At 52.6% G+C, this 21,466-nt stretch overlaps 1 protein-coding gene across 1 annotated transcript in view; it reads left to right on the forward strand.

Moving 5' to 3' along the window:
• Positions 1-16,225: 16,225 nt before the first annotated feature.
• COL6A1 (collagen type VI alpha 1 chain) overlaps positions 16,226-21,466 on the forward strand; it is a 22,959-nt gene continuing 17,718 nt past the window's right edge. The window contains 2 exon segments of the mRNA XM_057306677.1: positions 16,226-16,390; positions 18,344-18,447. Of these exon segments, the coding sequence (XP_057162660.1) occupies positions 16,226-16,390; positions 18,344-18,447 (269 nt within the window).

Here is a 21,466-nt window from a genome sequence, read left to right on the forward strand (position 1 = left end):
TTAGCATGATAGATGGTTTTCCATCCCCTCACTTCAATCTGCAGGTGTCTTTAGGTCTGAAATGAGTCTCTCATACACAGCATATAGCTGGGTCTTGGGTTTTTTTTTTTTAAATCCATCTGACACCCCATATCTTTTGATTGGAGCATTTAGTCCATTTATATTCAGAGCAATCACTGATAGATAGGAATTTAGTGCCACTGTATTACCTGTAAAGTTGGTGTTTCTGGTGATGTTCTCTGTTCCTTTCTAGTCTTTGTTGCTTTTGGTCTTTCTTTCCCACTTAAAGGTCCCCTTTAATATTTCTTGCAGGGCTGTTTTAGTTGTCATGAACTCCTTTAGTTTTTGTTTGTTTGGGAAACTCTTTATCTCTCCTATTCTGAATGACAGCCTTGCTGGATAAAGTATTCTTGGCTGCATATATTTCCCATTCAGCATGTTGAATATTTCCTGCCACTTGCTTCTGGCATGTCAAGTTTCTATGGACAGATCTTCCCTTGTTGGTTAAGGGCTTTTTTTCCCTTGCTACTTTCAGGAATTTTTCCTTGTCTGTGTATTTTGTGAATTTGAGTATGATATGTCTTGGTGTTGGCCAACTTTTGTTGATTTTGATGGGAGTCCTCTGCACCTCTTGGATTTTGATGTCTGTTTCCTTCCCCCAGATTAGGGACATTTTCAGCTATAATTTGCTCAAATAAACCTTCTGTCCTTTTTTCCTTCTCTTTTCCTTCTCTTCCAAGACTCCTGTGATATGAATGTTATTACACTTTATAAAGTCACTGAGTTCCCTAAGTCTACATTCGTGATCCAATACCTTTCTTTCCCTTTTCTCTTCAGCTTCATTATTTTCCATAATTTTATCTTTTATATCACTAATTCATTCCCCTGCTTTGTCTATCCTCGTTGTCATTGCATCCAGTCATTTGCAGCTCCATTATAGCACTTTGTGTGTATGTGACTAGTTTTTAGTTCCTTTATCTCTGCAGTAAGGGATTCTCTAGAGTCTTCTAGGCTTTTCTGAGGCCCAGTTAGTATCCTTATGATCATCGTTTTAAATTCTGGTTCAGGTATCTTACTTATATCTGTATTGACTGAATCCCTAGTATTACTTCTTTCTGTTCTTTCTTTTGGGGTGAATTCCTCCATTTTGTCATTTTGTCTAGGTCACTATTGTGTGTGTGTGTGTGTCATCGTTAGGAAAGTCTGTTATCTTCCTGCTCCTGTGAGTAATGCCTATATCCAGAAGAGGTCCTATACGGTCTTGGGACTGGTGCCTCAGGAAGTGTTTCGGAGTGCACTCTGATGTTGTGTTTTGGCTGCTCCTTCCCTCAGATCAGTCCTCTCCAGAGTTTCTCCTTACCTGCAGTGGGGAGTGTTTGGACCTTGTCCAGTGTGTAGCAAGTTTTAACAAGTGTGTTTTGGTCTGTTTGTTGAAAGAAGCTAGATCCTATTTCCCCTAGAGCTGAAGCTTTGAGGCACTCTATGGTCAGTAGATGTGGTGCATGTGAGGGGTTTGTGCTGGTCTTCTGGGAGAGGGGCCTGCTGTGCTGATTCTCAGGTGAACTTGCCCTAGCAGAGATGCACGTGCGGGATGCAGGGAGGTGGGGCCTGGTGGAAGCTGCTCTGGCCTCTCTGGGGGGCACTGTGTTGCTCACTGAATTCAGCCAGTGCTGATCGGGGCAGGGCGGGGTGGGGGAAATGGCATTGCCCTGCTGTCACAACCCCAGAATGGGAAGTTTGCACCTCCCGCTCTTCAGGAAGACCTCACAGAAGAGCAAATCATCGCCCCTCTTGTGTCCCCAGCTTCTGTCAGATCCCTGCCCTCACCCTGTCTGCCTCCAAGCTGTCTGCCTGCCAGGTGCCACAGCATTCCTGTGTTTTATCTTAGGCACGCAGCTTGGTTTCAAAATTCCAAATGTTATGGACCTGGCATGGCACAGACCTGCACTGATCCCCTGGGGCAGGGCCTTGCTGCACTGTGGCAGTGCTGGTTTGTCCCAAATAAGCAGTCACATGACCGCACGGGGGCGCAGAGCTTATGGTAAAGCGCAGCAAAAAGCCAGCCTTCAGCAGGTGTGTCTGTTCCTGTGCTGATGAACAGGGTAGCGCGTTGGTGCCTGCCACCTCTTTTGTCCCCAGAGAGGCGCGTCACGTCTCCCAAATGCAGTTCCCAAGAAGATCCAAGAAGGATCCCAGGGGATCCTCAGACTACACTGCCCACTTCTGGGTCCCCGCCTGCCTTCCCCACAGGGTCACCCCTAAGCCTGCCGGGCACAACCCCAGTGATGGTGCGGACCTCCAAAACTTCAGACTTTGCAGCCCCCTGCTTATAAAGACTTGTGGTGGTCAGCTCCTCTCCTTTTCCCAGTCAGTGGTTTTGGGGACGAGTTTTTCTTGTGCAGTCCCCTGTGTACTGCTTCACTCTGTCTCTCTCGCTCTGTCCATGATCAGGGCTCCCTCCCCTCTGCAGCACCCACAGTTCTTCTCTCCCCCAAATCAACTCTCCACAGTTCCTACCCTCCACGAGGTGACCCTTTTTCTACCTCTAGTTGTGCATTCTGTTCTCTCAGTCCTCAGATCAATTTCCTGGATGTTCAGAATGATTTGATTTGTCCAGCTGTGTTCTAGGGACCAGGCAAGCCCAGGGTCCCCCTATTCCTCCACCATCTTAGCTCCTCCTCTTCACTTTCTCCTTTCAGTTGTGGGACCCCCCAGCCCCACATGAGAAGTATGTCCATTGCCTGGTGGGGGTGCTAAGTGAGAGGAGAAGCAACCCAGGAACGACGCTGGCTTAGCTCGCTGCCTGGGAAAGAGGGCAACCCCCTTAGTGTCTGAGCTTGGGCCAACTGTCTCCCCTGGCCCTAGCTGGCCCCTACCTGTCCCCACCTGGCACTGACAGCTTCAGGCCTGTACAGGGGCCCGAGTGGATTCTGTGGGCCTGCCCTGAGGAACCATAACTGGCAGCCCAGCCCGGGTAACCCCCATGCTCCAAGGAGCAGGCACTTCTCCTCCCACTTTGTCAGCATGTCCTCCTGTGGCCGGCAGCTGGGGACATGAGGCCATGGCAGCCATGACTTGTGTAGCTGGAGGGAGGCCAGATTCGGGCTCCAAGTCTTTAGGATGACAGGTCCTTTCACTGCGTCTGTTCTCATAGCTGAGCTGGGGGCCCAACATTGGGCAGGTATGGTTCCGTTTGCCCAGAGGACCCCTCATTGAATACATTGGGAGCTGGGACGGGCCTTGGAGCAGGATCCCAACTAAGGACCCAGGCCGGGGTGTGGGGGTCTGGCTGCCTGTGACCGGTCACCCCCACGCCCTCCATCCTCTGTCTTCAGGCCATCTGCCCCTTCCCAGCTCCCCTCACTGTGCCAGGGCCACTTCTTTCTACACCCTCTGTTGTATGTGGGGGGGTGATGGTGACTCTGCCCCAGATCAGTGGGAAGGGAAGATAGGAGCAGCTGCCAGAGCAGGTCTCAACCAAGGCTCCCCTTTTGGAAATGCCCTTGTGAGAAACACAGCTCAGTGCTCCTGGGACGAGCCCTTTCCCCAGCAGCACTGTGTGATCCTGGAGGTGGCTTATCTGTCTTATCCTTGAGTATCTTTAGCCGGAACTTGTGCACAATTAGCCACGTGGCTCTGGGGATCACAAGTTCTGGGGCTCAGGGAGGAGGTGCCCTCCACAGTTTACAAAAGTCCTAGTGACCATCATCAGGGCACACGCTTTGTGAGGTCCAAAGACGCTGCTGCTATTTTCAACCTGGTCACAGTTTAAATGACTGAAGTATTGATTTTTAAGGCAGAGAGTTCCTAGCCCACAGCTCTGAGCTCTGTGGCATATCCACAGTGGAAAGTTGCCCCAGTGGTACAGCGGGCGTGTCTGCAGATCATGTCCCCAGCAGGTGCTCCCTCTGTTGCCTGGGAAGCAGCCCCTCTGCCGGTGTCCCTGGGCCAGCCAGGCCCTCACCCTGTGGGTACGGATTTACCAGGTCAGCTGCAGCCAGAGGCCCCCCCATTACCCTGTCCCGTAGGGGGAGCAGGTTTGGTCTGATAATCCCCAACCCTCAGACTCTGCCTGGGCCAAAGGCCACAGCACCACCTGGAAACACTTGTCCACTCCCAGGGAGCAAGAGCCGCCCCACAGGTAGACCCTTCCTCAAGGGCCCATCCCTCTGGACGTCCGAGGGTGCAGCCTGGCACAAGCTCAGTGACTGAGGCCAACTGCAGAGGATGTGGTGGCCCAGTCTGGCAGGCAGTGCCCAGTCCACCCCCTGCAGAGAAGGAGGGGAGGCGTCACATCTGTAACGCTAGAGGGCTTGACCGGCTTAGGGGAGGCTCAGAGGCCACAAGGAGCCAGCGTGCTCAGGTCACGCAGCAGGAGGCACTGGGACAGCTTCAGAATGACTCATTCACAGGGCAGAGGCCTGGCAGGGCCAGTTTCTGGAAATTGAAATTTTTATGTGAAGACTGACATTGATACCTAATTGAATATTTTTACTGCCAGCCTGGGCCATCCAAGAGGCTCCATGTGCCACCCAGAGATGGGGCCTGAGATGTGCTCCCCGAAAGTGCCCGTTCAGGGGGCAAGAAGGTCCGGCCCCACACCACCTGGGTCTAACTGTGGACGGAGTGAGATGTATTGGCGTGAGGGCTGGCGCCCAGCACGGTGGCTGGAGGCCAGGAATCCTCACAGGCCACGGTGTCCCCTGGGACTGTCCAGAGGGGCTTTTCCCATCATCCTGGACAAGGTTCCTGGAGGAAACCATGAACCTCTGCCAGCCCCCCGCCCAGCAGGGGCCTCTGGAGAACGGCTGGGCTCTGGCCCACGTCTGACTCCGGAAATGCCCAGCCCTGCAAGTACCGCCTGCACTCCAGGGCAGGGATGGAAAGGAAGGAGAACAGAATGTCAGAGGAAAGTCTGTTTCTTCTCTTCCCAAATAGCAATGGGTGGGTGGGGCTAGTGCCAAGGTTTGGGGGTGCTCAGCCCAGGGTGCGCAGAGGCGGCTGGGACACGGCCCCTGCCTCTGTCTGGGTGGGCAGGGTGCCCAGGCTTGGCCGAGCTGCCCGACTGCTTATGACGAGGCCTCGCGTGGGGGCTCTGATGGGAAATCTGGGGTGGGCGGAGGGGGCGAGGCCCTGGGGCAGGATTCTGGCCCAACCCCTCTGAGTCAGGCCAAGGCTGCAGTCCCGCTGCCTCCGGGAATGGCCACAGTGGTCAGCCACACTGCCCACGGTGTCCCCCAGCTCTTGGCTCCCGTCCTCCCACCCACATACAAGGGCCCTTGAGGCCCCAGGACGGCAGCTCCTACGGGATTTCCTATGGCCTGGAGCACCTATCTAAATTACAGCAGGGGCTCTGATGGCAGCTGCTCCCACAGTGGCCGGCAGGGGTGCAGGCCGCGGTGCCACAAGGCTTCAGAGCAAACACCTGCACCCCACCCTTTCGGGGCAGTGCGTGCTAACCCCGTCCTGAGACACACGCAGGCCCGCGAACGCACACTCAACCCCGAGAGTCAGAGCCAATCCGCCCGTCGTACAGACGGGGATGCAGAGCTTGCTCCCAGCACGGACACTTGGCCCCAGACAAGTGGCCTTTGATATCGAGGGGGTGGGGACCTCAGGTGGTGGCTGGGCGCCTCAGGAGCAGTGTCTTCAGCCCCTGCCCTGGGTGTGGGCTCTGGCCCCGCCTGCTCAGGTGGCTGCCACTGGGGGCTATGCCGGTGGCCTATTACCAAGCCCTCTGCACAACCCCAGCTTCTGTGCTGTGTCCCAGCCCCTTCTGCCACGAACCCCCTAGGCAGGGAATCTCCAGCCACATTTCCCGGACCACCTCCTGAACTCAGGAGGAAGTAAAGGGTCCACAGAAGCATCTCCAGGGTTGCCCCAGAAGCATGGAGCAGCTTCCACGTGCCGGGACCTTGTCCTGCCCAGCCCCCCGTCATATGTGTCCATCACACCAGAGACAGCAAATAGGGAGGGGTGGCAGGGCTGGACAGACAGCTGGCTCACCGGGACAAGAATGCTAGGGTCAAAGGTCAAGCTGTACAGGGTCTGGCCACTTCACCTCAATTCCTCCAACAGCCACCCTGGGACTGTCGGGGGCTTGGTCTACGCAGGCAAGAGTGGGCAATAGCTCCGTGGGGCTGCCCAAAGTGTTTGGATCCCAGGAAATGACCAGAACTCCCCCCAGAGACTTGTGACTAGCACCAGGTGGCAGGAAGGCCCCAACAAACCAGGAAAGCCTGAAGGAGGATGGGGACGTAAACACCTTTTTCCCCCTCTGTCCCGGGGGGTGGAAATGTTCTCTGCTTTAGGGTCCAGCCGGGGCAGCCCCTGTCCTTGAAGAGATCACACCAGAAGAGGAAGAGCGCGCCGACTCTTGGGGACAGCACAGAGGCCTCAGGGCTCTGCCGCTTGTTTCCAGCCCGTCGCCGCCGAGTGCCTGGCTGTGCACACCTCATGGTTTCTGTAGAAATCCTGCTGGGGTTTCTGGGTAACTCACCATGCTCCCGGACAAAGTTCTCTAATTCCCAAATCACGTGCATTCCTTTTTCACAAGCTTTCCTGGGCTTTGTTTGCTTCTATTTATGCCCTAAGGACTATTCAAAATGACATCCAGCCGAAGTGTAAATTTGGTTCTGACTTTGAAAACTTGGCAGCCTCCCAGCCTCCCACTTTCAGCCACACAAGTTCACAATGGGGATCTGTGAGCTGACACAGAAGGGAGGTTCCCGGATCCCCGGCTCCCTGGGTGTGTTTCAGATCTTCAAATAAACAAGGTTGAAACGCCTACGGTGAGGCCCCGGGGGAGAAACTTTGACACAAACAGCTGAAATTAAAGCGTGAATTGCAGACGGATCAGAGCAGGTGGGGCAGGCGGGCTGTTCCCTGACAGGGTCTTGGGCTGGCAGGTTCCCACAGGCCGAGGGACTGCTGAACCGGGTTCCAAACTAGCCTGAGCCTGATGCTCCCTCAGCACTGCCCTCGTCCAAACGCTGCCGGCAGCTTCCTCCAGATGGGGCTGATTCCTATTTCCAGGTAGCTCCAAGCCAGGCAGACCCTGTGCGCTGAGGGCCCGGAGTTGCCTTTGTCCTCCTGGACGGAGAGAATAGGTGACCATCAGGCACTTCCGTACATGCAGTGAGAGAGACAGACTGCTGCACTCCCAAGGGCCCAAGCACTCCCTTGGAGGCTGAGGATGAACTGTGTGCCTCGGGGGAACCCCAGAAAGGCAGGGGGTACCTCCTGCAGGGGGCCTTGTGTCCCAGCACCAACCACAGAGCGGAAGACACACCTACCACTGGCCACCTCACAATGTGGAGACGTGTCAGCCTGGCCTCAAGTCCACCCAGGGAGGAAGGTGTTGGAAAGACCCAACTTCTGGCACAAAGAGGTCCCGGGAAAATACAACAGGTTGGAGGACAGAACTTATGGGTAAACGTTACCAGTCTCGAAATAAATGGGGCTGGAGTGAGGAAGTATTGTCAGGTGTGGGAACCAGCCACGTGGAGTTACGCAGAGTGTGGCGGTAGCAGGTCAACTCCTTTAGCACCACAGGTCCTAACATTGAGACGAGATTATTTCTTCTTTACTGTCTAAGCAGTATACGTTCATTTTAAAATTCAAATAATTTAAAAAAAAGAAATTCAAAATTTTTTTCCTTTAAAAATGTGTAAACTGGTAGAGGGGACTCCGGAAACGGAAATGTGCAGAGCTCAGCAACGCTCCCCTCCAAAGAAGCACATCATCGTCAGAATTAGCAAAGGCAATCATGGGAAGTCTTTGGAGATTAATCAAAGGGCCCAATAAACAAATTTAAAAACATTTATTTCACAAAATCTATGGCAATTCAGTAAGAGTAATTGAGGCCATTTGCACTACGGATACAACCAGCCAGCTCTGGGTTGTGTAGGAGATATTCTGTGGCTCAGGCAGTAAATGGCAATGCCCATCTCCCCAGATCCCGGTGGAAAAGCCAGCATGGCAGCCAGTGAACATTGGGAGGTCCTGCTTCCCCACCAAATGTTGTGGGAAGAACTGTACCGTGTGGGTGGGGGTACTAGTCTCCCCCACACTAATAGCCCCTGCTCCACAGGGAGAATCCTAAGGTGAAGACCGAGACTCTTACCCCAACTTCCACTCCAAAACACAGAGGGTCTTCTGGGGCCAGGGGTCAGAGCAAGCTGCAGACACTGTAACACTCCGGCCCTGCCCGAGGAACTTGACTTTACTTAGTCAGCCTGGGGAGGAATTTATGTCCTAGGGCATTGCCAAAACCAGAGCAATTGCTAGCAATCCATGGAAGATAATGGCTGAGCATAATACTGAGACAGACCAGCCAGGAGTTTCACAGAGAAATCAAGGAAAGAGACAGTCAGGAGGCCCTGGTTAAAGTGCAGTCACTCCTGGTCGTCCATAGGACTGCACGTATGCTTAAGGCCATGTACTTCTAGGAGCAGCCAAGGAGGGAATTTTTGAGCTGTTGTCCCCAGCTGAACATGGGGCAAAGCCTACACTGTGAGAGCAGCCTCCAAGCCAACACAGATCCAATAATAAAGGGTTAAACCTTGCTGGCTCTGGGGCTTCCACAGCTTCTGAGGAATCCTGGCTGACTGTGAAGCCATGCTGACACACCAATGACTTCTGGGAAGCTAGGCTCAAACATAAAAACAAGAGGAGAGTTCTGAGTATTGACGTGGAGACTGCACCCTGTGGGAAGATGGGCTTCACTGAATTAACCATGTCAGTAACAGACAGACAAGCCAAGTGAGGGCACAGAATCAGTACCCAGAGTGGCTACATGCCCAATTTTCAACAAAAAAATGTAAGACATTTTCAGAAACAGAAAAATGTGACCTATACACAGGGAAAGAACTAGACATCAGACACTATCTCTGAGGGGCCCAGATGTTGAATTTAGCAGATAAAGATCTGAAAACAAATACTAGAAATATGTTTAAAGAAATCAAGGAAGATATATTAGCACTGACTCATCAACTAGGGAACATAAAGAAATAGAAATGATTAAAAAAACAATTGGAAATGGAGTTGAAAGTGTAATAATTGAATTGGAAAATTCACTAGAGGAACACAGCAGTAGATTTGAACTGGCAGAAGAAAATAATCATTGAACTTGAATCATTAACAGAGATGACTTAACCTGAGGAACTGAAATAAAAAGGAAAGGAGAAGAAGGAGAAGAGCCTCAGGGAAATGTGGGACACCATTAAATGCACCAATGTGTGCATAATAAGATTACCAGAGGAGAGGAGAGAAGGAAGCAGAAAAAATATTCAAAGAAATAATGGCTGAAGACATCCTAAATTTGATGAAAAACAATAACCTATATATTTAAGAAGTTCAACAAATTTCTAATAGAATAAACACAAAGAGCTACACATCCAGACACATTATAGTAAAACACTGATGTCCAAAAATAAAGAGAAAATCTTGAAAGCCAAAAGAGAACAATGACTTGTCACATACAAGGGAATCCCAGTAGTACGAACAGCTGACTTCATCAGAAGCTATGGCAGTCAGAAGGCAGCTGAATGGCTTGTTCGAAGTACCCAGAGTAAAAAACTGTCAACCAAGAATCTTGTAGCCAGCAAAACTATCATTCAGAAATGAACACGAAATAACAATATCTGCAAGTAAACAAAACCTGAGACAGTTTGTTGCTCATCGACCTGCTGTACTAGAAATGCTAAAGGAATTTCTTTGAGCTAAAACATGTGACCCCAAACAGTGATTCAAATTCACGCACACAAAAACAAAGAGTACCAGTAAAAGTAATTGTTTACATAATTATAAAGATAGTACAGTTGCATACCTCTTCTCCTTTCTCCTCTTAACTGACTTAAAAATCAATTGCATAAAGCAATATTATACTGTTGGGCCTATGACATATATATACATATGCTGTCTGACAACAGGAGCACAAAGGAGAGGAGTGGGAATGAAGCTCGCCTGGAAGAGAAATGACACTGGATAACACCTCAAATGCACAGGGGAAATGGAGAGAATGAAAAATAATAAATAATTGTGTTAATATTAAAAAATCAATAAACATATTTGCTTCCTTTCCTTTCTTCTCTTTGTTTCTCTAAATGATACATTATATACAACCTAATGGGTTTTTAACATATATAGTTATAATAGGTATAAAAATAAAGAAGAAGAAGAAAGTTACAAAGGAATAAAGTTTCTGTATCTCACTGAAATTAATATAAATCTGAAATAGAATATAACTTAAAGTGAATATTGTAAGCCCTAGAGCAACCACTAAGAAAATCATTTAAAATATATACTAAAAATAATTAAATAAATGTAAATGGTACAATGGAAGATATCCAGTTAACAATAAAAAATACACTAAGTAGGAATAGAGGACCAAAAAATACATGAGACATGAAGAAAAAAAAAAAAAAAACGAACTGGCAGGCAAAAATTCAACCATGTCAGTAATAACATTAAATGTGAATGGATTAAACAATGTAATCAAAAGGCAAAGATGATCAGACTAGATAAAACACAAGACCCAAACAGATGCTCCCTATGGGAGATACACATTAGCTTCAAAGACACAAATAGTTGAAATTAAAAAGTAAAAGTCTGAAAAAAATTTATCATGCAAACAGCAAATATATGGGAGCTGGAATAGCTATGCTAATATAGGACAATATAAACTTTAAAGCAAAAATTTACTAAAAAATAAAGAGGGACACTTTATGTTGATAAAAGGCCAATCTATCAAGAAGATATAACAATTATAAACATACATGCAACAATAACAGAGCCACAAAATACATGCAACATAAACTGAAAGAAATTAGAGAGAAGTACACAATTCAACAATAATGGCTGGAGACTTCAATTTCACACTTTCAATAAAGGATAGAAACACTAGGTAGGAAATCAACAAGGATATAAACAAAAACTTGAACAACACTATAGACCAGCTGGACCTAACAGACGTCAGAAAGACTCCCCAGGCAGCAGAATGAATACATTCTTCTTGGGGGCACATTGAACATTCTCCAGGATAGATCACATGCGAGGCCATAAAACCAACCTCAATAAATTTAAAAAGATTGAAGTCATATAAAGCATGTTCTGTGATCACAGTGAAATCAAATTAGAAATCAACAACAGAAAAAGTTTTGGGTAAATTCATAAATATGTAGAAACTAAGCAACACAGTCCTAAATAATCAACAAGTCGGAGAAGGAATCACCAGAAAAAATAGAAAATACTTTGAGATGAATGAAAATGAAAACACAATATACAAAAAAAAAGCAGTACTTAGAAGGAAATTTATAGCTCTGATACTTATATTTTTGAAAAGAAGAAAGATCTCAAATTGAATACCTAACATCCCACCCTAATAATAGAAAAACAGGAGCAAACTAAAGCCAAGCAGAAGAAGCAGCTGGATCGCGTCCTGATTTCAAAACTTACTGTGAAGCTATGGTGATGTGACACTGGGGTAAGGACAGACATACCGATCTGTGCAATAGGATTGACAGTCCAGAAAAAATCCCTTACGCTCACTGTCAAGTGACTTTCAACAAAGCTGCCAAGATAACTGGGTGGGTGAGAGGAGAGTCTCTTCTACCAGTGCTGCCGATCAACTAGGTATTCCCAGACACAGAACGACTTTGACCGCTGCCTCACACCAAAGACAAAAATTAACTCAAAATAAATAGTAGACGTGATTGTGAGAAGGAAGATTAAAACTCTTAGCAGAAAACACAGGAGTAAATTTGCGTGACCTTGGACCAGGCAGTGATTTCTTAGATATGACACAAGAGCGTGTTATAAAAGAAAAAAATCAATAGCTTGGATTTAAACAAAACTAAGCCTTTGTGCTTCAAAGAACACCATTGAGAAAGTGTCAAGACTACCCGTCCGCTAGGAGACAATGTTTGCAGATTGAATATATGACAAGGGACTTGTATCTGGAACACATAATGAATGCTTACAATTCAATAATAAAAAGACAAACAACAATGTTAAAATGGCAAATAATTTGAATACACATTTCTGCAAAGAAGATAAACAAATGGCCAATAAGCACAGGAAAAGACAATGAACATATCAGTCATTGGGGAAACGCAAATCACGACCACAGTGAAACACCACTTCACGCCCACTAGGACGGCTCTAATGAAATGACAGACGAAATGAGAGTGAGTGAGTGTGGAGAGAAGTTCCGTCCTCACACACGGCTGGTGCGAATGTAAGATGGTGCAGGCCCTGGGAGAAAAGGTTTGAGAGCTTCTCAAAAGATGAAACAGTTTCCATAGGACCTGGTAATTCCACTCATGTCTGTCCAAGCGAAGTGAAAGCATGTGCACAGACAACCCTGCACGCGTATAGTCACGGCAGCGTTACTCCTAACGGCCAGAGTGTGAAGACAGCCCAGATGTCCCTTAACCGCTAAGCACGTAAACGAAATGTGACACGGCACACAATGGAATATTGTTTGACCACAGAAAGGAGTAGTGCGTAGACACGCTCCAACATGGATGAGCCTCAGAGAGCAACGGGAAAGAAGCCAGGCACAAAAGGCCACACACACCGTGTGCATCCGTTCACGCACATGCTCTGAATAGGCCGCTCTTGGAATCGAACGTGCACTCGTGGCTGCCAGGTTGGAGCGGGCGGCGCTGCGGGGACAGTGCCGACGAGTAATGGGTTTCTTCTGGGGGTGATGAAGTATTCTAAAATCAGACAGTTGCACAGCTGTGTACTGACTGAAACAACTGAACCGTGCATTGTAAACGGGTGAATTTCATGATATGTAAATTGTATCTCAATAAAGCTGTTAAAATACCAGAAAAATGTATGCACTGTCTCATGCGTTCAGGGAGAGCACTTCACGTACGTGCACAGTGTGAGGGATGGAGAAGAAAGAACCCACCGCCCCTGCCATACAGGACCCTCCACGCGGCTTGGAAGGCCCGTGCTCTGCGCCAGCTGGGGCCGCACCTGAACTTGGCGCTCATCACTCTACCGCTTGCCCCTTATGGTTGACCTCACATGTAGGCATCCACGCTTAGCGTTTCAAGTTTTAAATGTTGACAAGTAGCGTCGTACGGAGTTCCCTGTGACCAGCATCTTCCATGTGGCTGTATGTGTGGGAGGACACTACAGACACATTTTCACAGCCAGACAGCATCCCAGGGTGTGGCCACGTGCCTCTGCGCCGGGGCCAACGGAATCAGGGTTGTTCCGCGTTTCTGTTTTTGCAGTTACAAAGATTGCTGATACAAACATTCCTCTGGGGGCTCCTGGCGCACAGGCACAGGGTTCATATTCCACAAGAAATTCGAGCGTTTGGACTGTCCCCACGCACAATGAATGAAGACGCTTGTGGCCGGGGGGCCTCCTGGCTGCCTGAGGGAGACCCCGTCCTGGCGCACCTGCAGCCAGCCTCAGGGCCGCACCTGCGGCGACCCTGTGGAGGCTGTGTGCCCAGGGTGTGGGCCTGCTGGAGGCAACGGCACCGTGCCCAGTTGTCTCCCAAAGTGGCCGTGCAGAATCCTGGTCCCGTCACCAGTGGGTCATGGTCCCGGGGATTAGGTGAGTTTTTAATCGTCCTTCTCTGGTGGTACCTATTGTGATTTAATCTGCATCCCCTGACTCCAAATACGATTCTCTTTCCTACGTTACGCTACGGATCCTGCTTCCTTTTAGTGAAGCACATGGTCACGGCTATTGCCGTTTTTCTGCCAGATTGTTTGTCTTTCTCATGACTCTTCAGGAGCTCCTTACATTTGTTGGGTGTTGATCATTTGTCCGCTGAGTGTGCCGGAGTTCTATTGCCCAGTTTCCGGCGTGCTCTAGGAAAATCTTCAGCATCTTTTGATGATTGTACCACCGAGTCCAATTTGTCCATCTCTTCCTTATGGCTTGTGAATTTTTGAGTCTTGTTTGAGAAAGCCCTTTCTTACCCAGAGGTCTTATCTGTACCCTCCAGTATTTTCTCCTCTGAGTTTTCCATTTGGAATCTGACACCAAGTGCTTATTCCCTCGGGCAATGGTCCTGCTCACGGTGTGAGGTGGGACCTGCTTTGTGAGACATCCCGGTGTCCACGTGCACTCACATCTGCTTCCCGGCTCTTTGCTGCTTGCTCGGAGCAGACTGTATCAGGAGCCACAGACTCATCATAACCCTTAATACCCAGGAGGCCAGCATTCCAAAGAATCATGATGGGATTTGGGTTAGAATTGCCTTAAGTCTTGGAACCTGCTGTTTTCACATTCCTTTAGTTTTGCATAATCCATAGACAAAGTGGTATGTTTTCGAGCAGTGTAGTCTGCCCTCAGCACCCAGCAAATAGAGCAACACTTCCCAAGGATACAGAGAACACGACGCAAAATAAGTATTTAAGTCCTCAGAAAAATAAGGGGGAAAACAAGACCCATGAAATAAGAACAGGAGACTACGAAACAAGCACAGGCAGACGAGGGAAACGTGGCTGTAAGTTAGAGCAGAGGAATGATAACAAGAGCACTCTCGTTTGCAAATTGTAAATAATACTTTAAAATTCCATTTGGAGGGCCGCCTCAGTGGCTCATCAGTGAAGCGTCCGACTCCTGATTTTGGCTCAGGTCATGATCTCGGGGTCGTGGGATCGAGCCTCCCGTGGGGCTCCATGCTGGGCATGGAGTCTGCTTGGGATTCTCTCTCCCTCTACCCCCTCCACCCCGCTTGTACATGCACTTTCGCTCTCTCTCTCTCCCTGTCTCTCTAAAACTAAATTAAAATAAAAATTCCAGAATTCCATTTGGAGCCAAAATTCTTGACAAAAATGATAAGGTGACGCAGACAGGGGCTCTGGTGGAAGTTGGAACATACTGGATTCCTCTCGCTGCAAAGAAGCACAGACGCAGCAAACAAGATAGGGTCTCAGGAAGGGCAGAGTACTCAGGCTAAACATCTTATTAAGAAGAAATGCAAGAAAGAAATAGGGCTATATATTCTGAATGGTTGATGAAAAGAAGGAATTAAAGTAAATGTGCCCAATCTACTAGTAAATGGGGAAGGAAAAATGGTGAATTTAAATCACCCAATAAGATAGGGAAGAAGGCATAAATGTACTCGTAATCACTCACATGCGAAGTAGGTTAAACTCATGACGTCGTTAATTCACTGCATTTATGAAGTGTACTCATTCATTAATTCTTGAAGCAATAGAAACTCTCACATTGGATAAATATTCTAGCTATGTGCTGTTTCCAAGTGAAATACTAAAAATATGACACAGAAAGGTAAAAAAGAAAAGGATGGAAAACAGAGATACCAGGTGTTGTGGCCTGAATCACATTCCCCGAGACATGTTGAAGGCCAAGCCCCTAGAGCCTGTGACTGTGACCTATTTCCAAATAGGGTCTCTGCAGATGTGATCAAGTTAAAATGAGTCACACTGGACTTGGGGGACACTGCGGGGAATGAGAAGATGTGCAGTGAAGACAGCCACGGGGAGGTGGTGGCCAAGGTCGGAGGGCTGTGGCCACCGCCACCAGGGCTGGAGGGGCCCGGGGACCGTTCCTCAGAGCCACACCTGGACCTCAGACTTCTGGCCTCCAGACTGTGGGAGAATGACTTTCTGTTGCTTTAAGGTCACCAGTCTGTAATCGGTCACAGCAACCCTAGGAAACGATACTGCAGACAACGTCCTCAAAGCAGAGAAGAACGTCTCAGAGTAGGAAGCCGACGCGCCGACAGGCTCCAAGTGCGTACATCCCCCGGGGGTGAAGGCACCCTCGCTGGGGCTCCAGGGCGTCTGGGGAGCAGGGGCAGGCAGTGCAGACCAGGAGCAAAGGGCTTTAGGACTCAGGGGTGCCTGCAGGGTGGTTAGAGGAGACGCACAGCCCGGGGGGCCGGGGCCGCCACAGAGGGAACGGGTCGGGGTCCCCACTGTCTTTCTGACCCCAGTTCCTGCCATCCTGTTCTCTTACTCCTTCCAGAGATGTTAAAACCTCTTCTGGTACACAGGAATTACGAGCAAAGCGTGGTGGGAAACGGGGCTGCAGAGATCAGGATGTGGGGAGGTTCCGGCCGAGCTGACTTCTAGGATCTGGGAAACCGTGATTTGTATACGTGTCCCAGAACAGCCCCTCCAGACTTTGTTTGGGGCAGGAAGTCTCCTCTCAAACGCAGCTGGTGCTCACTGCATCCCGAGGGTTCCTCCAGCTGAGCTGAGAACGCACCGACCCCATGACCCGCCGGGACCGCCGGCCCCCGCGCTGGGTGCAGGCCAGCCACGCAGATGTGTGCCTTGTCCGCTTTGGCTCCGCCGACCGCTTCCTTTGTGCTTCCTCTTACGTGGCCTCAGGGGCGCCGGATGGCAGTTGCTCTGGGAGGAGCCCAGCGGCGACGGCGGTGAGTGGAGGTGATGGCACGGAGAGCGGCAGAGCGCTGACATGGGGAAGGGAAAACCACCCCGCCAAAAACACGAGAGAATGCTCACGACTTGTTCTGGAGACACGCGCGTTTCAGAGAAGCTCGCGCGGTGTGATGCGCGTTCGTTTAAACGCCCGCGTGCTGTTGGAAGCGCAGCTGGGCTCAGTCGTGGCGCTCTGTTGGAGAATCTGAATTCCACTGGTTGTCATCACGTGGCCTTCCTGCCACCTACTTTTTATGTAAATCGAGGCCGGGAGCAGGAGCTCCACTGTGTTCTTCCTGGATGGCGCAATTACGGAGATCCCGCTGCCCTTGTATTTTCTAAATTTTGTGGAATGGCTCCTTTATTATCGTCTGTCGGGTGGAGACGCACCATTGAAGGTCACTTTCTAGAAAGAGGTGCCGAACACGTTTGCAGGCAAACCAGCAAGTGGGGGGTGGTGGCTTCAGCCCCTGATGCAGCCGCACCCACGTGGGCTCAGAAGGGCTCGCGGTCCGCAGTCACCGTCCAGCCGTCCACAGACGTCCCCGCCAGCTGGCCCGAACGCGGCCACGGCCACTGGCTCCCGCAGAGGCTAAGTCCTGCGCCTCACGTGGACCACACGAGGGGGTCAGGGAAACAACAGGACTGTCCGGACAGATGGGCACTTACAGAAAGACACGCCCGCAACAAACACAGAGTCCGTAGGCCCTTACGCACCAGGAGCCGTGGGCGACACACGCTGGCAGTGCTTCCCGCTTACGGTCCTAGTTAAGAAACAAGACAACGAAACGTCCGAGAGCAGACCTACACCTCAGAACCTCACGTCTCCACCGCATCCCGGAAACACTCGCTTCTCAGACTGCTGGCTTCTTCAGTGTGAAGACGCTGGCTTTCCCTGCATTGTTCTTGAGCCCGTAAACTGTGGGGAGCCCCTTAGTGGGGGTGGGGGCTCCTGGGGGCTCGTCCTGGGCAGGGAGGGGGCCAGGTTGGGGAACCCCAGCCCCCAGGATCTGAACAGCGTTCCACAGGCCCCGGCACCACCTAATGCCTTCAGCCAAGGAAATTCCATGATGGGGTCCGTGTCCTAGAAAGTTTCTGTAGAGAAGTAAAGAACGCTAACTGAAGAGTGGGGGGCAGACAACAGGGGAAGGCGGCAGGTGTGCAAAGGAGGGGGAGGAGGACAGGCAGGTGCATGTCCCAGCGTCCGGGGACACCAGTGCCGTGGCTGAGGGCCCCGGAGAAGCACAGAGTAAAGCCCCCAGGCAGGGCTGTGGGGGTCACGGGACGATGGCCTGACTCCGGCAAGGAAGGCACCAGGTGTGACCTAGCGTGACCTGTGGGAGTGGCCCCGCTCGGGGTCTCCTCTGATGGGGACACGACGTGCGGGAGTTTTCGAGGCAGAGGTAGGGGTCAGGAATTACGTGGGAGAACCTACACTGTATTCTCTTCTGTTTGGTTTTCCAGACACTGTACCCATTGCACAGCTGGGTAAACTGAGGCCCGGAGCCATCACACCTTTCCCAGGGTACACACAGGTACCTTATGGAGCCTGGGCGGGAGCCGGACCTCCCTCCTTAGCTGACTGCTTGTCACATACCCCAGCCAGGGCCTCTATCGACAGTGTGGACGTGCTTCTAAAAACCCTAATAAGGAAAAACTGCTTTCCGTCCACGTATTTCCAGTAGGTCTTCGTCTGTTCGGGCTGCCCTGGCACACTACCAGAGAGGCCCCTTCCGGGCTGCAGACTTCTCGGGGGTTCCTCACGGGGGAGAGGTGAGGGGTCCCCTTTCACTAATTCCTCTCGCTAACCCCGTTCCTTAGAGCTCCTCCCCCAAGCGCTAATGCCCTCCTGAGACCCCCCTCCTAACCATCGCATCCGGGCTAGGACCCCCACATTGTGGGGTTGGACGGACCGGTCTGGTCTCCTCTTGCTGACCTGCCCTCGCCAGGGGCTGGGAACCCAGGTGGGAGAAGAGGGGCCCCACGCTCGGCCTGGAGGCGTCACTGACCTTCTGGAAGTCTCCGTCTCATCAGTGAAGCTGGAAGGTCAGGGGTATGTTCCCTGAGTGGTGACAGTGATGTGCGATCTGACCGGCACCCCCCACTCACAGAAGCCCCCACCCCCACCCTCCTGGGCTGTGACCCCAGTCCTGGGGCTGGCGGGGCCCCATCCTGAGCGCCCCCCACGGCCGTGGGGCCCAGGGTGCTGGGTGCTGGGTTGACTCTGGTCTAGTATGGTGGCGAGGACTGACCAGGGATGCCTGGCGTAGCCAGCGCTGGTCGGGCTCAGGGAAGTGCCCGACCCAGCCGTGCTGCTCTTCGCCCGTGCTGGGGACCCAGGGCCTCTGGGGTCAAGCCGCCTGTCCCCAGCTGGCAGCCTCTCCCACCTCCTGCGTTCTGGGCAGGCTGGGCGTTGACGTGGTTCCGGGGCTTCCCCCATCATGGGCAGCAGAGGGCGCCCGAGGCCCTCCACACACACCCCTGCCCAAAACGCTGGCCCTGGTATTTCTGGTCCTGGTGTCCAGGGATATCAGGGAGGGGAAGGAGGGTACCCCGGCTAGACTGACCCCTCTGGGCCCCTAGGGACAGGGGCTGCATCTCCCTGGGGGGCAGGGTCCCACACTCACATCAAAGCCGGGCTATCCTCCCACTATGGGGACAGCCTCCGACCCAGGACTGGGACCCCCCAATGCTGCGAGCCCGGGGCCGGGACCCCCTGGGGCTGGGATCCTGGGGCTGAGACCCCCCCAGTGCTGGGACCCCGGGGCTGGGTGCCTGGCCCGTGGAGGATGTGAGCAGATGGAAGGAGTGGCTTGTGTTCCAACCCTTGGGTCCCCAGGGGAGATCCTGCAGCTCCGGCCCGGCTCGAAGGAGCGAGGGTCCCGTGTTATACGCTCCCTCTGCTCTGAAGCAACAGTCAGGACCTTGGGAGCTCATGTTCAGGGAGGACGCGGGTCAGCATCCACGGAGATCCCTCAGCTCCTTGCTGAACCCTGGGACCAGACTGTGGCCCAGAACGGATGACCCCATTCCCCTCCCTGCCTGCTGCACAACCCCGGGGCCCGTGGGGGTGCCAGTGGGGACTGGAAACTCTAAACCCCAGCCCTTGGAAGGGACCGTCTCCCGTGGAACAGTGGCATTCCCCTGGCACTCTCTTCAGGGTTCGAGTGGATGAGTGGGAGCCAGGCAGACTCCAGCCGTGTTCCTAACACCAGATGTTCCCCAGAGTGCACAGGGGACCTCGCCCAGGCTGGCTGGCCCTGGGGTCCCCGCGGCAGGATGCCCGGGGCTTCGCTGACCCGTGCTGTGGTCCGGCTCAGAGATAGAGGGACTGAGTGACCGCTTGCAGATGCAGTGGTCCTGGGGAGTGCCTGGGAAGGAAGTGAGGGGCGGGCCCGCAGGGACACAGTGGGGTCAACTGTGCCTGGCAGAGTGGGGGAGCACGCTCTCTTTTCTCAGAGTCCTGCAGTCTGGGGGAGCCATCTGTGAGGGGGTGGGAGCTGCTGGTCTGTGAGGAGCCCCTGCTCCACCCTCCCTCCCTCCCCTTCCTACAAGTCTCATCAGAGCTGCTGCATAATTTGGGGGGGTGGGGAGTCCCAGGCCAAGGCAGCCCTGAGGCAAGCCCCCTTGTCATGGCCTTAGAGACCAGTGTGGGGTAAAGGCCCCCCAGCCCAGCTTTGACGTCCCTTCAGCTCTCCACCTTTGAGGAAACTCGGGAGGGGAGAAGACCCTGCAGGTACTCCCTCGTCCCCCACCCCACTGAGGAGGACAGCCCAGTGGGGCAGGGTCCTGCACCCCACCCAGCGGGTGAGAGTGGGAGCCCCACCCCTCACGAGGTCAAGGGCAGCAGGAGCTGGGGAGGCTTGGGGGTGAGGGGCAGGGGGCACAGGCCCCCGGACATGCAGGTCCCATGGGTGACCCTAACCCGCCTTGGGACTCCCCCACCCCCACTGCCCAGGGGACAACCCAGGGCCCCAAGGCCGTCCCAGTGCCTTGGGGACCCCACAAGAGGGTCAGCAGCGCAGGAAATGACTCAAGTGCGCAGGAATCTCGCCTCCCCCGGCTGGTCTGGCCATGGGGACCCGGCGGGTGGGCCCTGGGGCCTGGAGGTGGGTGGCCCCGGGGTTGTCGCCACTTCCCGGGAAGCCCCCTCCCCCAGGGGTCCTCCCCACATCTGCACTGGGTTCTGGGGAAAGCAGCCAGCCTTCTCCCACACGGCTCAGACAGCCATTAAAGAAATATCATTGCCAGATGTTTTGCTTTTTTCCATGGAAGCAGAGGCCAGCATGAGGTAACTGGAAAAAGATTAACCCATCCAGACCCGCAGCCGGGGTCCCCGTGTCGGTTGGGGTGGGTGCCCTGCCTGAGGCCTGGAAGACCGGCTGTGGCCTGGAGACGCGCCCTGCACAGGCCTGGGTCTCAGGGCCCCAGCCTCTGGCGGACGCGGGCCCCACATCTGGCCCCCACCCCGCACACGACCAATGGCCCTTGGCACGTGTCTGCCGGCTTCCCTGCAGGGTCCCCCAGCCCCCCATGTCCTGGAGACCTGTCCTGGGGCCCACCAGACGTGTCCGTGTCCCCCGGCAAGCCCCACCGACCTTGGCCTGTCCTCCATGGAGTCCTTGCGCCCACTCCCGCCCCAGGTCACTCAGAACCAAGAAAGACCTTCTCAGATGGATGGGGGCACCCTCCCTAAAGACACGAGGCCACCATGATGCTGGGAAGTTTGTGACACCAAAAGGTGTGGGGACTCGGGAGAGAACAGTTGGCGACTACCCCTAGAACCATCTGTCCCACTGACCCGGGGCTCCCCCACCTGTGCAGGGAGGCCCAGGCGGGGCCGAGCTGCCAGGACGCCGGAGCCCCCGAGGGACCACGAAGGGGCGCCCACGGCCCCCACGCCTCAGGTTCTCCACCACCCAGGACACTGGCGGGGCGTCCGTCACAGGTAGTGTCGTCCGGACGCCCCCTCCCACTCCCTCCCTTTCCCCCTTTCTCTGTGTTTCTTCCAAACCATGGTGCTCAAGGCCCAGCCTCTGGTCTGATTCCGACCGGAAAATCACATTCTCAGC

The sequence above is a fragment of the Ursus arctos genome, unplaced genomic scaffold (assembly GCF_023065955.2).
Source record: "Ursus arctos isolate Adak ecotype North America unplaced genomic scaffold, UrsArc2.0 scaffold_4, whole genome shotgun sequence".
Taxonomy (NCBI): Eukaryota; Metazoa; Chordata; class Mammalia; order Carnivora; family Ursidae; genus Ursus; species Ursus arctos.